We start from the raw sequence: 13027 nt of genomic DNA on the forward strand, positions 1-13027 counted from the left end.
CAGAATCCTTTCTTTAGTTAAGAAATGACATCATATCCAATACTAATGTATTTATTTAATAATCAAGAAATCATTCTTCTTTAGCTCGTTTGGTACATCTGGAGATTTTTAAAGGTACTAACTCAAACTAAAATAGAAAATAAACATTAAATATGTCCTCTTCAATAGTGCATAGTGTTCATGGCTTGTGGCATTTACTAACAACCAACGTCCTGAAGAACGTTAGGGTCATGTGCTGGGTTTTAGTCCAGGGCTCCCTATAGAGGATTGTCCGCCTGCCCTCCCTGTAGTCCCCGTGAGTGTCTTTATCTGGGTTTTATTTTCTGAAGCTTGTTGCCCATGTCTTTATTCTTCTGACATGTGCAGTTAGTGGAGGTACTGTGTACTATGTCACAGTGGCCCGATTTGAGGCTTTCTCCTGTGCATATTCTGCTTTGTGAGTGCCCTTTGGTGACTGTCCAGGTACAGCAGCTTTCAAAAATGGAGGTTGAGGACTTGCTGCGGAAAGGCGCTTATGGAGCCTTGATGGATGAGGAAGACGAAGGCTCCAAGTTCTGTGAAGAAGATATAGACCAGATTCTGCAGAGGAGAACCCACACCATCACCATCCAGTCTGAAGGGAAGGGGTCCACTTTTGCCAAGGTATCGGACCTTCCCTCCAGAGTCCGTGTTGGCGGGGAGCGCAAAGAACATTGTTTATGCTTTGACCTTCATCAGCCAGGCTTCTGTTTCTCTAAGTGCAAACCACTGATATTGTCTGGCTACACATTTATCATGTGACACTGATGATATAGGTTCTTAGAAGGAGTGTTAGTGATGAGCCAGAAGCTACAGAAAGAACACGCCACCCCTGACCTTTGGGCTGGTCTTCGGCGGGTAGGATAGACGCCCGAGTTTGCAGTTCGCCCTGTTGGCTCTGCTCACCCTGGTTCCCTTGCGGAGCAGTCCTTGGTCTGTATTCCAGTGAACACTCCAGTCCTTAAACTCAAGCAAGTATTTTGTTCATTTCATGAGAAAAGGGATTTTTCTCAAGAATCCCAGCTTCTAGTCCAGGTGTCTGTTCCCTCCGCTCTGCAGGTAACTGGATTATAATTCAGCTCATCAGATCGCTCTCAGGGTTCCCTGTGCACGGGATCCATGAGCTTTGTGGCTGTCTGATTAAACCCCCTATTTGGTGACTTATGTGGGACATGTTCAGTGGCTGTCTTATGCTCTGTAGCCAGTGCTCATCTCAGTCCAGCTCGTACTGCCCACCCTGGTGCCTTTGCTGCAGCAGACCTTTGATAACTGGGGAACCGAAAGAAAAGTGTTATCTAGGGAAGTTTTAAGAATTAATTCTTCCACAGGAAACTAGACATCAGGTAATACTTTGCCATTGTCTGCAGGGCTTGTCTTCTTGCTTCCAAGTTTAAGTTCCAATAGAATATAATGGTCCTGTAGGTTAAAATGGTAATTTCTCCACCCAGTCATTTTTTAAAAAAGGAGAAGAATAGCTTTGAGATTTTCACATTCATTTTGGAGGCTCTGTGTGAGTTTCTAGTGCATTTAGACCAGTGGTGGTCAACCTGGTCCCTACCGCCCACTAGTGGGCACTCCAGCTTTCATGGTGGGCGGTAGCGGAGCAACCAAAGTATAAATAAAAAGATAGATTTAACTATAGTAAGTTGTTTTATAAAGATTTATTCTGCCAAACTTAGTGAAAATCTGACATAAAGTACTTGGTAAGTAATTATTATTATATGCTTTAACTTGCTGTAACTCTGCTTTATAAATTTTATAAAGTAAAGTTACTTCCCTACTTTATAAACCACCATTACTGTGGAACCGGTGGGCGATTAGAAAATTTTACTACTAACAGAGATACAAAAGTGGGTGGTAAGTATAAAAAGGTTGACTACCCCTGATTTAGACTAACACGGGTGTTTTATTCATTTGCACTGTGTTCAAGCACAGCTTATTGCCTTTTGTCTTTTTCACAGGCTAGCTTTGTGGCTTCAGGAAACAGAACAGATATTTCCTTAGATGACCCGAATTTTTGGCAGAAATGGGCTAAAATAGCTGAACTGGACACTGAAGCAAAGAATGAAAAGGTACAGCATTAAGAATACTTTATTCCATTGAACATTTTCATTGGTGTCTGTAGCTCAAGTCATTATTTACTCCTGAGCCTTCATTCTTAAACGAGGTGCTACAGGCACTTACAACATGCCTAACACATAGACAGAGCTTCGTAGATATTGTCAGAATTTAAAATTACCTAAGGGGATGCAGTGAGCACCTGGGAAATCAGACAAGGGCAGTTAGAACTGGAACTGGCCAAACAGGTTGAGTTTAGTCCTCTAACCCAAGCCGACACCCCATCCTTGGCATGTGACTATTTTACATCTGTTTCACCATTTCTGTGGAAGAAACTTCACCTCTGATGAATACTGGGGAGAGGGAAAAAACATGATAAGGAAAAATTTGTTGGCTTCCCTTCCTTTCAGTATCTTGAATTTTTCTATTTCTGTACATAAGAGAGAGAATATTCTTGGAGTAAAACCAGAGTCTGAATACTGGCTCTGCCCCTGGCTGGGTGTCCGCCACTGGGTAAGGTACTTGACCTCACTGAAACGGTGGAAAACGGCGGTGGTCAGGCCCATGCGGTAGAATTGGAAATAACATTCGGGAATATGACCGCCCAGCCCATTGTGAGGCACCCTTCAATACCAGCCTCCCTTCCCTCCACCTTGGACCCCATGGCCTCACTTTCGGATGAGCATACGTCACCTCTTACCTATCTTCTCAGGTGTCTGTTGAACGCCCGTGGACCCACAGACCCTGGGGTTCTAGCTGGTTCAGTAACTCTTCTCTTTAGGATGACCAGAGATTGCTTCTTAATTAACCTCTTTTCTCCAGATAGGAAATCACTGCAGTCCTTTAGAAGCCTGTTTTACAATGCCACAGTCAAGGAATTATTCTGTGTGCGGGACAGCTGGCAAAAGGGGGGAGAAAAGGGTCTTGCCCTAGAGGCAGTAAGAAGCTGTTGGGCATTTCAAGGTGGGAAGTGAGGCGATTGAAGCAGGGATGACACTAGAAATTGAGCTGGGCTACATAAAGGAGTGTTCAGGAGCTAAGCAGACTGGGAAGAGCTTTGAGGGGGAGGCTGGGAAGCACGGAAAGATGGAGACTAGGGAAGAGGCGGTGGGAGTGGCCAGGGGAGCTGCCAGGGGGAGCGAGGCTCCTGAGTGAGGCACTACGTTTTTGGTAAAAGACAAAAGGTTAGTATTTAGTGTCAATGGAAGGCAGAAAGTGGAACAGCAGAAATATGTTTGTCTTCAGAAAGTTGCTGAGCAGATGGAATTCTCCGACTCCTCTCCAGAGCGCAGCCTGCTTCTGCATGCTGGGCAGAACAGCTAGGGGGCACCACTCCAGTCTTTGCTGGCGAGAGCAGACTGCCGCTCTGGGCGCTGGGGGGCCTGGCCTGCCCATGCCCGTTAGAGTGACCGCAGACAGCAGATGGTGGCGGACAGCACTGGGGCTGGGGATTGCGTCAACCTCGGCAAGTCCGAGAATTTCCTCTGCTTGTCGTGGACACAGGTGTGCTGGGGAGAGCCTTTCCTGCTGGAGGACGAGACGGGGTGTGGCTCTCTCCCAGTGAGTCCCAGGATGTGGGCAGGATGTGCCTGGGCCTTGTGGGGTGGGGGCAGAAAGAAGCACGGCTCTCTCCCTAGCGGTCCTGTCTGTTTCTAGGAGAGCTTGGTGATTGACCGGCCTCGCGTGAGAAAGCAGACCAAACACTACAACTCCTTTGAGGAGGACGAGCTTATGGAGTTTTCCGAGTTAGACAGTGACTCTGATGAAAGGCCCACAAGGTCCAGGCGCCTCAATGACAAAACCCGGCGCTACCTCCGAGCCGAGTGCTTCCGGGTGGAGAAGAACCTGCTCATCTTTGGGTGGGTATTGGCTCTGCCTATTTGTTGCTGTATTTTGGTCCCTGAGGTTTATCCAGTGTCTCTTAGAGCAAGAGAAAACTGTGCTTTCCGCCCATGAACACCTCCCCTCCCCCATCATTGGACTCTCCGCTGTCGGATTGCAGACGTGCCGTGATTTTCTCATATGCTCGTCACAGCGAATCTCTGCTACTAATTTGCTGGCTGGTCCTGATTTCCTGCTTTCCCCCCCAAGGATATATAAGGAGTCAGTGCAACAGATGTTACCTTTAAGGCCTGATTCATGCAGGACTCCGGCTCTGGTAGAACAGGAGGTTTAGCTTCCAGGAGGTCGATCACCATTGCTTTTGAATACTGCAGCTGGACTCTGTTTTAATTCCAGCTTTTTATTTCCCGCTCCAAATATTTTTGTCACTTTCTTAACAATGTAGTGACCATATAAAGCTCTCAATGTCCAATGTCCAGGTCACCACAGTGATATTTGGCATGCTGTAGCAGTTAGTCCTCCCAGGCCTTCCAGGACAAAGCCCTCGGGGCAGTTGGCAGACCCAGCAGAGGATGAGCTCTCTGGGCTCCAGTCCTGCGGTGCTGAGGGCACACGTGGCCCTTGCTCCTCCCAACACCCTCTGCATTTCACTCTCAGCTGGGGCCGGTGGAAGGACATCCTGACTCACGGGCGATTCAAGTGGCACCTGAATGAGAAGGACATGGAGATGATTTGCCGGGCCCTGCTGGTGTACTGTGTCAAGCACTACAAGGGGGACGAGAAGATCAAGAGTTTCATTTGGGAACTGATCACACCTACCAAAGACGGGCAGGCCCAGACTCTCCAGAACCACTCAGGTGAGGGGCGGCCGGAGAAACATGAGCTCTTCTGCACGTCCGCCCTTCCCCCTGGGTTGGTCGTGTGCTGTGCTTTGGGGGGGCCTCTCTCAGATGGATTTCGGAATGCTGCCTGTGGGAAGGGGGCGTCTTTCAGTTGCCCTCAGAGTCACCAGTGCTACAGGGATGCTTTCTTAAGCACCACCGGGCCCTCTGAGAGTTTCCCACGCACCACTGCTGCCCCCAGACTTGAGCATCACAGGTTCCTCTTCTGAACTGGGGATGCACACCAGGCGCACCGTGCATCTTTGCCTGTCGGTGCTGCTCGGCTCCGCCTCTGCCTCTGCCTTTGGCTGCACTTCTCCCCTGTGCTGGGCTACTGCTCTCCTTCAGGCTCCAGATCGGCCATTCCTTCCCCTGGCTGGGTTGCAAGTTCCCAAAGGGCACGCTTTTCTTGATCCTCACGGGCCGCTTGGCAAATTATGACTGAGTGAACAGTTCTGGGGTTTCCTCAGTTGGGGACCTGGCACGCCTCCTCACCACCATTGTTTGGCGGACTGAGGAGTGGGGTCTGTTGTCCAGAGCCACCACGCACAGCCTGGCTGCCTCCTTGCAAGCCCAGCCCTGCTCTGTCTAACATCCATGTATAAGCTGCCTTGTCTTGTCAACCTGCCTCTCTGTTCCAGGCTTGTCTGCTCCAGTCCCCAGAGGGAGGAAGGGCAAGAAGACAAAAAACCAGCTGCTGCTCCCAGAGTTAAAGAACGCAGATTGGTTGGCCACCTGCAACCCCGAGGTGGTCCTGCATGATGAGGGCTACAAGAAGCACCTCAAACAACACTGCAACAAGTGAGTGTGCCCTCCCCACCCCACTGCAGCGCCACCTGCTGTCCAGACCCTGGGACGCCTGCGGAGCACTGCTGTTCCTGTGCTGCGGGCAAGGTCTGGAAAGCAGGATGTGGGTCTAAGCTGGTTCATGACTCACTAGTTTTTTAGCCTCTCTAATCCCATTAACAATCTTGCTTTTCCAGAACCTGACCTCTCTGCCGGTGCAGTCTGTACCCCCCAGGGTGGTTTTTTTTTTACTTGATTCGGGTGATTTCACTGTTCCCCTTTCCTTTCCCTCCCTGTGCTTCCGAGGTCATACTAGCATGAGCAGAAGACTGGCCATGGTATCCACTACTCTCAGCCCCCAGGCCAAGTTACCTCCTCTTCTAATTCGCCTACTTTGCTGTTGCCATTCATGGCCTCCAGGTGTTTGACAGACATGCATTTGAGACAGTATTCTTACACCCCTGGCTGACAGCTGGGGTGGGGTAGGGGGAGAAGGGGGAAAGTGATAGGAAATGAAACTCTGTTCTTCTGGTGTTTAGTTTGAGGAGTTAAAGCACTCAGCCGCAAAAACAGTGGCAAGTTTGCACACAGACATGTGCATCACTGCACAGCACAGTGTATCTGTTAGAGTTAAAAGGACCCTTGCAAACCACCCAAGAAGTATATCCCTGGCATTCCTGGTAGGCAGTGAGAAAGGTCTCTACACACCTGATTATAAAGAGTTTAGAGCCTTATAAATTAAGAGGTTTTGCTAGGTTTTCCTTCCTCCTTGTAACATCGACAAGGAGGTTCCATAGTTGTTGTTGGGGTTTTTCTTCTTTAACATATGAAGTCCATCATTTCCCTTCATTCTTCCAAATTATTTGAAAATAGGTCTCATGTCCAGTACTGTAATAAAAACTACTGTGTGCAAAAGTTCTTTGTGGACAGTCGATCTCAGTTGCAGGCGTAAAGGTCGCATGCTGTTGATAGTAGACCCTGACTGGTGCGGGACCTGCTGTCGTATCTGATGTGACTGCATGTCTGTGTTCAGTTTGTTGAAATCCCACCAAGCTTGAGGTGTATGTAAAGCGCACTTGGAAAATATAGTTCATGGCACCAAAATGTGTGTGTGTGTGTGTGTTTAAGAAAAATCAATATTACCACCAATATATTAATGGGTTTTGTTTGGCTACAGTAAAGGTGTTGCAAACCTGATCCAGCTCTCCTTCCTCTGAGTTCAGATGCCGGCTGGGCTTAGCCTCTCACTCCGGCAGGAGGAGACTAGGAGGAATTGTCTGTCCACTGGACTGATTTGCTTTTACATTGAGAAGAAGTGACTACTGTTGGCGTTAAAGTCTCTTCTCTCATGCTATAGGTACTGCCGAGTATTATCACCTTGGCTTGTCTTCAGTGAAATCAAAGCAGTTCTCTTTATCTGACATCTTCAGGAAAGCCTTGCACCTACTGAGCTAGATCTTTCTGCACCTGTGGCACCCTTGTTCTGGTCCTCACTAAGGAGGTCATCTTCCACTGCCAGCCAGGCATAAGGATCGGTGATGGTTGTCAATTTCAGTTATGATTCTCTGAGTTATTTTAAAAAACAACTCAAAATTATTTGAGTTAATTGACAGCTAAAGTAAGGAACAGTTTACCAGAAAAGTAAGGGTTCTTTCCAAACTAAAAGTTCACACTGTGTGTTGCCACATACAGTATGAGCCCACACTGGCATTTTCTATCTACATCTAAGAACTTATGCTTTCTTAGAGGCCTAAACCTTTTCTTATTAACGTCTTTTGAACAGATAATAGACATATGTGTTAAAAATGTTTTCAAAAGTAAGGTTTCCTCCCACCTCCAATTCCCCGTCTCCCTCCCCAGAGGCAGCCACTGTTGGCCTGGCTCTTCCAGAGATACTCTGTGCACAGATTAGCGCAGGTAACCATGCAGCCTTGTTTTATCTTCCGTAAAGTCATACACTGTGCTGTCCGTCTGTCTGTCTTTAGAACAGCGCATGCGGAGCTGAGTTCCTGTATCAATATATGTGAGTGGCTTTGTGTTCAGGAGCTAGCCTTTACTCATGCTGGTATTGAGCAGTTACAGGTGCGAGTCTGAAGCGCCTGCCGGAGTGCGGGCAGGTTCTCTGCCTGTTCTTCCTCTCCCCCGGTTTCTGCATCCCGGAGCCTTTCCCTTCCTCCACCCCACTGGAATCCTCTGGGTTCAGATTCTTTCTTGGCTGGTGTCATTTCACAGTTAGACTGCTGTGGGCTGCTCAAGAACATGGCTAGACTGCTTATTTCCGTTACGTACCTCACAGTGCCCAGCATGGTACAGGGCACACAGTATCTGCCCAACAGATACATCCGTCCTGGACTGCCTTGTCTCACACATGTTGGGGGCATTCCCCGTGGTGGGGCTTGAGTGTGGCCCATGCAGAATCACAGTGAACTGAGCATCTCAGGAGAGGAGACATTACTCTCTGACAGTATTGCCATGGAAGGGACTTTAAAATGTCCGTTTATGGCCCTGGCCGGTTGGCTTAGCGGTAGAGCGTCGGCCTAGCGTGCGGAGAACCCGGGTTCGATTCCCGGCCAGGGCACACAGGAGAAGCGCCCATTTGCTTCTCCACCCCTCCGCCACGCCTTGCTCTCTGTCTCTCTCTTCCCCTCCTGCAGCCAAGGCTCCATTGGAGCAAAGATGGCCCGGGCACTGGGGATGGCTCTGTGGCCTCTGCCTCAGGCGCTAGAGTGGCTCTGGTCGCAACATGGCAACACCCAGGATGGGCAGAGCATCGCCCCCTGGTGGGCGTGCCAGGTGGATCCCGGTCGGGCGCATGCGGGAGACTGTCTCTCCCTGTTTCCAGCTTCAGAAAAATGCAAAAAAAAAAAAAAAATGTCCGTTTATGGACAAGGGAGACTGTTTGAAAGCAAGGTCGTTTGGCAAGGCTCACTCCTCAGTAAGCTGGGAAAGTGGTAGCCAGCCTCTTGGGAGGCAGCTCTGCCTAAGGGGTCCCGCGGCCATGAAGAAGGGGGAGCGCACTTATAGACCAGGAAGAATGCTTCTGTTGGGCCCCGCCCCACATGACTCACAGGGTGACGTAACAGATGCCTGGTCGGACCCATTTTCTAGTGGGAAGTGGGGGTGATCACAGTAACGTCTGCCACTGGTACTTGGTGTTCTTTTTTTCTAGTGCTTTCTCATGTGTTGCTCTCACATGCTACTCGTGCAGCATGAGATGTGGGAAGTGATGGGGGCTGCCCAGATTCCCCTGTGGCAGCAGGGATGGCACATCCCCCAGGTTGCGCCAGGGTTCTGGCGTGTCTGCATTAACGTGCTCACCTTTCGTAGGGTACTTCTGCGAGTCCGGATGCTCTACTACCTAAAAGCGGAAATACTGGGAGAAGCAGCTGACAAAGCATTCGAAGGAACCCCCGCCAGGTAAGACAGGTCAGCCCTCGCTCTCTGAGGTCAGGCGTGCCTTAAAGCGCCTGCTCCTGGGAATGGGCACATGGGCCTGTGCCTCCGGGGCCACACTCCTGCCCAGCAGGGACCTAGAGGGGAGGGCGGGCCGCGGAGTGGGGGCAGCTCAGCCAGGTCCTCTGCAGGAAGGCAGGGGAAACCTGTTTGACACACAGCTTCTCAGCATTTGTCCATGTCCAGATTTAACCACTCAAAGCTGTTCTGCCTTCAGATGAATAGTATATAGGTGGCTTTTGCTGGTTCCCACCTGAAGGTGCACATTAGAGCTACCTTGTGCATGCAGCTGTCACGGCCCGCCCCAGACCAACTGACAGTGAGTTCCCAAGTGTTAGTCAGTCTGTGTGGGGCCTGGACGTCAAGTGCACGTGCAGAGCTGGCTCCCTGGGTGATCCTGACGGAAAGCCCTGGTTAGGAAACCGTGACCCACGGCCTGCGCTTGTCACTTCATGTCTAAGCACGCAAGTAGGCCTGCGGCTTACCACGCGGGTTCAGCCAGTAGCTCTTACGTTGTTTTCTGTCCGTGTTGAAGGAACTCTGAGTCTACCCCTTCCTTCCACAGGGACCTGGAAGTGCCCCTGCCCGACATCGACTACGTGGAGATCCCAGTGGATTGGTGGGATGCTGAGGCTGATAAGTCCCTTCTGATTGGCGTGTTCAAACACGGTGTGTATTTCAGCGACTGTCCCCCCTTTCCCGAGCTCCACAGGCCTGGGGCACGTCTCTCTTAGAAAGTAGAGCCTTACCTGCCCTCTCGGAATTTCAGCCAGCTGAACGTGTCAGTGACGAAGTTCCAGTGAATGTTAGTTTCAGCAAAGAACTTAGAAAGAGTAACTGTGGCCATAAAGACCTGTGTCTTCCTCTCACTAGCCTGTCTGCACGCTCGGCCTGGGACTGCCCCGTGCTCATTTACTCCTTTTCTCCCGAAGGCTGGTCTAGTGCCGGCACGTGGAGGGCACGAGTGTTTCTTGAGTGAAAGAATAAATGGAGAAAATGTTAAGGTTTTAGCATCTCATATGTATTCCGAATTCTAAGGTCATCCTAGATAACCTACATATTTCTAGTTCACCTTATTGGGTATAAAAACTTGAGAACAGAAAATAGCATGGGCATCTCTTTTTTTTTTTAATGCAGTAAGAATCTGAAGGGGACTGAGCAATTTTAGAGTAGCTTTGAAAACTGAACTGAGTGGCCCGTTCCTTCACTCTGGCGCTGTTCTTAGCACCTGCCCTCGCTTCCAGCCAACAGTTAAAGTGACTGACACAAGGGCCAAGTGACAGTCACTGCCATGCGAGTGAGATGTCCCTTCCCTGCCAGGTGAATAACTGACATGCTAACCTGGAGAGCAGGGTCTACAGTAGGGAGAGGTAGTAACACCTGGCTTGTACTGCTAGTTCTGCCACTTACTTAATGCCTGACCTTGGGCACATCATTAACATCTCTGACCCTGTCCTTGCCTTTATGGGGGAATACCATCCAAACAGCTGCCCCGGAGGGCTGTTTGAAGTTAAATGAGACACTGTCGGTAGCTGCCTAGAACAGTGCTGGGAACATGATAGAAGCTCGGTGCTGTCCGCTGTCACTTATCCACTCTGCCTTTGGAAAGTAAACTCTAACACGTGCCCTGTGAGTAGGATTTTCCAACACTTACAGGCTAATCAGTTTTGCATTTCCTCTGTGTTTGTGGGTTTCACATTCCCAGACTCAACCAAACATGAGTCAGAAATACTCCACACACACAAAAAAGTCCCAGAAAGTTCCAAAACTTGAATTTGCCATATGCTAAGCATGACACTGAGTCCACGTGAATGAAGTGTGGTGTAGGCACACCCTGCTGTAGCCTCTGCAAAGAAGGGTTCTCTGCAAATACTGCACCGTTTTATGTAAGGGACTTGAGCATCTGCAGATGTTGGTACCCTCGGGCGCATCCTACCCAGTCCTCCCTGGACACGGAGGGAATGAGTGCACATATTTGAATGAGGATCCCCTTACAGCTTGGATTCTGGTGTTACCAGTGCAGGCTGCGGGGGCTGCGGGAACTGCAGTGCTGCTGAGCTCACTGCCCAGCCACTGGGCTTGGGCTAGCACAGAGCTGCTGTGGAAGTGCTGATTATTGGAATGTCTAATTCTGTACCGGAAGTCTGCTATGGCGGAGCCACATGTGGCTTTTAGGCCTGTCAAATGTGACAATCAACTGAGCAGCTGTGTTTTTAATTTTATGTAATTTTAATTAAGGTAGCCACATGTGGCTCCTCTGTTGGACAGTACAGGACTAGGACTCAGCTCTGAAGTGGGAGGAAGAAGCATGTGACCTCCCTATTAAGCACAAGGGGCCACAGTGTAACTGAAACTTGGTTTAATCTAATTTCGGAAAGAACCCAGAAGTGGACAGGCAGCCAGAATCGGCCATACCCCAGAGCACCGACCTGAGTGTGCGGCCCTGCGCCTCATTTCAGGGGTGGGTCGGAGCACACTGCCGGCTCCCCGCGAAGATGGTACTCAGGGCTCTGTACTGAGTTTGTGAACACAGAGGTAACAAACCTGTTTCCTCCAGTTGGTGGCCGTAGTCCTCTATATTTCATCCTTTGCATCTATCACTATGTTCAGCTTCCCTCTTGAATGTGTGGGATAAAATTGGACGATTAGAAAACAAGGCCCATGCAGGAAGTAACGAGGTGTCTGGAGTTGGGAGTGAGGGGAAGACATTATAAAACCAGCGTGCCTCATTCCCTTTGTTGTCCCAAAGGAAGCAAGCGATTTTTGTGTCTATACATGTTTGGGACACGTGAGATTGAAGTAACTTTCATTTTTAGTCAGGCAATACTCAGAGCTGTCTACTTTACTTTAGCTCAAGGATCCTCTCTTGATAAGAAATCTTAACAGATCCAGTTAATCTTGAATAAGTATTTTTGTTTTGTTTTACTTAATAAGAGAAACAAAATGACTGTCTAGGGCCCAGGGCAGGTTTTGTGAGTTTGACACGACTTCGGACATTTCTCCTGACTCCGATCAGGGTATGAGCGGTACAGTGCCATGCGGGCAGACCCGGCCCTTGGCTTCCTGGAGAAGGTCGGGATGCCGGATGAGAAGTCCCTCTCTGCAGAACAGGGTGTGACGGATGGGACCTCAGACATTCCCGAAAGGTGAGACGCTGCCCAGGCCAGCTGTGAGGTAACATGTCATGCTGCCAGTCTGTGACCCCCGCCTCACGTCTAGCACTGTCACAGGCTGGCATCTCCCTTAAACCTTGCCCTGCTGGAACAGCCTTCTACATGGCTGCTGGGTTCCATACTGTCACACCCAGGCCTTTTCTTTGACTTCTAAGCACTTGAAGCAAGTACCAGTTCCTGTCCTTCATGGGCTCCCCAGCTGCTCGCCATCTTTGTCTCTCACTGGTAAGGGGATTCCTTAGGAGGAGCTCAGGCCTCCCTTACCTGGCAGGAAGCTGAGAAGAGGCACAAGTACAGGCTTCCTGACCTTGCAATTTCTCCGATGAAATTCCAGCATTATTTAAGGATTGTGTGGTCTGTGACTTAGGTGGATTTAGGAGCCACTGCTTGATGACCATGGCATTTAAGCCTTTTCCTTGGATTATGTGCAAAAAATATGGAAGTATCCTCTTTGGCTGAATTTTATTTACTGTTGTCATAACCTCCAAATGTGTAAATTTACAGGAAAGTTAAATAGCCAAAAACTGGCTCTCTGGGGTGTGTGTGTGTGTGTGTGTGTGTGTGTGTGTGTGTGTGTAGAAAACATAACAGGTATTTCTTTCATTGTGTTTAGTAAGCTTTGACCTGATCTTCTACCCCCAGTGGCAGATACTGCTTTTCATTGCCTAGGCCCCTGGTCGGCAACCTGCGGCTCGGAGCCACATGCAGCTCTTTGGCCCCTTGAGTGTGGCTCTTCCACAAAATACCATGTGCGGGCGCTACCTCGATAAGGAATGTACCTACCTATGTAGTTTAAGTGTAAAAAATTTGGCTCTC

General features: G+C 49.4%; 1 protein-coding gene across 8 annotated transcripts in view; it reads left to right on the top strand.

The window, feature by feature from the left end:
- Window positions 1-13027, top strand: part of CHD6 (chromodomain helicase DNA binding protein 6) — a 178082-nt gene that overhangs the window by 132107 nt on the left and 32948 nt on the right. For all 8 annotated transcript variants that reach the window (XM_066387784.1, XM_066387780.1, XM_066387785.1 and 5 more), the window contains 8 exons: window positions 463-642; window positions 1980-2090; window positions 3733-3935; window positions 4576-4775; window positions 5441-5600; window positions 8913-9002; window positions 9604-9707; window positions 12055-12184. In XM_066387784.1, the coding sequence (XP_066243881.1) occupies window positions 463-642; window positions 1980-2090; window positions 3733-3935; window positions 4576-4775; window positions 5441-5600; window positions 8913-9002; window positions 9604-9707; window positions 12055-12184 (1178 nt within the window). The remainder of the gene's footprint in view (window positions 1-462; window positions 643-1979; window positions 2091-3732; window positions 3936-4575; window positions 4776-5440; window positions 5601-8912; window positions 9003-9603; window positions 9708-12054; window positions 12185-13027) is intronic.

The sequence above is a fragment of the Saccopteryx leptura genome, chromosome 5 (assembly GCF_036850995.1).
Source record: "Saccopteryx leptura isolate mSacLep1 chromosome 5, mSacLep1_pri_phased_curated, whole genome shotgun sequence".
Taxonomy (NCBI): domain Eukaryota; kingdom Metazoa; phylum Chordata; class Mammalia; order Chiroptera; family Emballonuridae; genus Saccopteryx; species Saccopteryx leptura.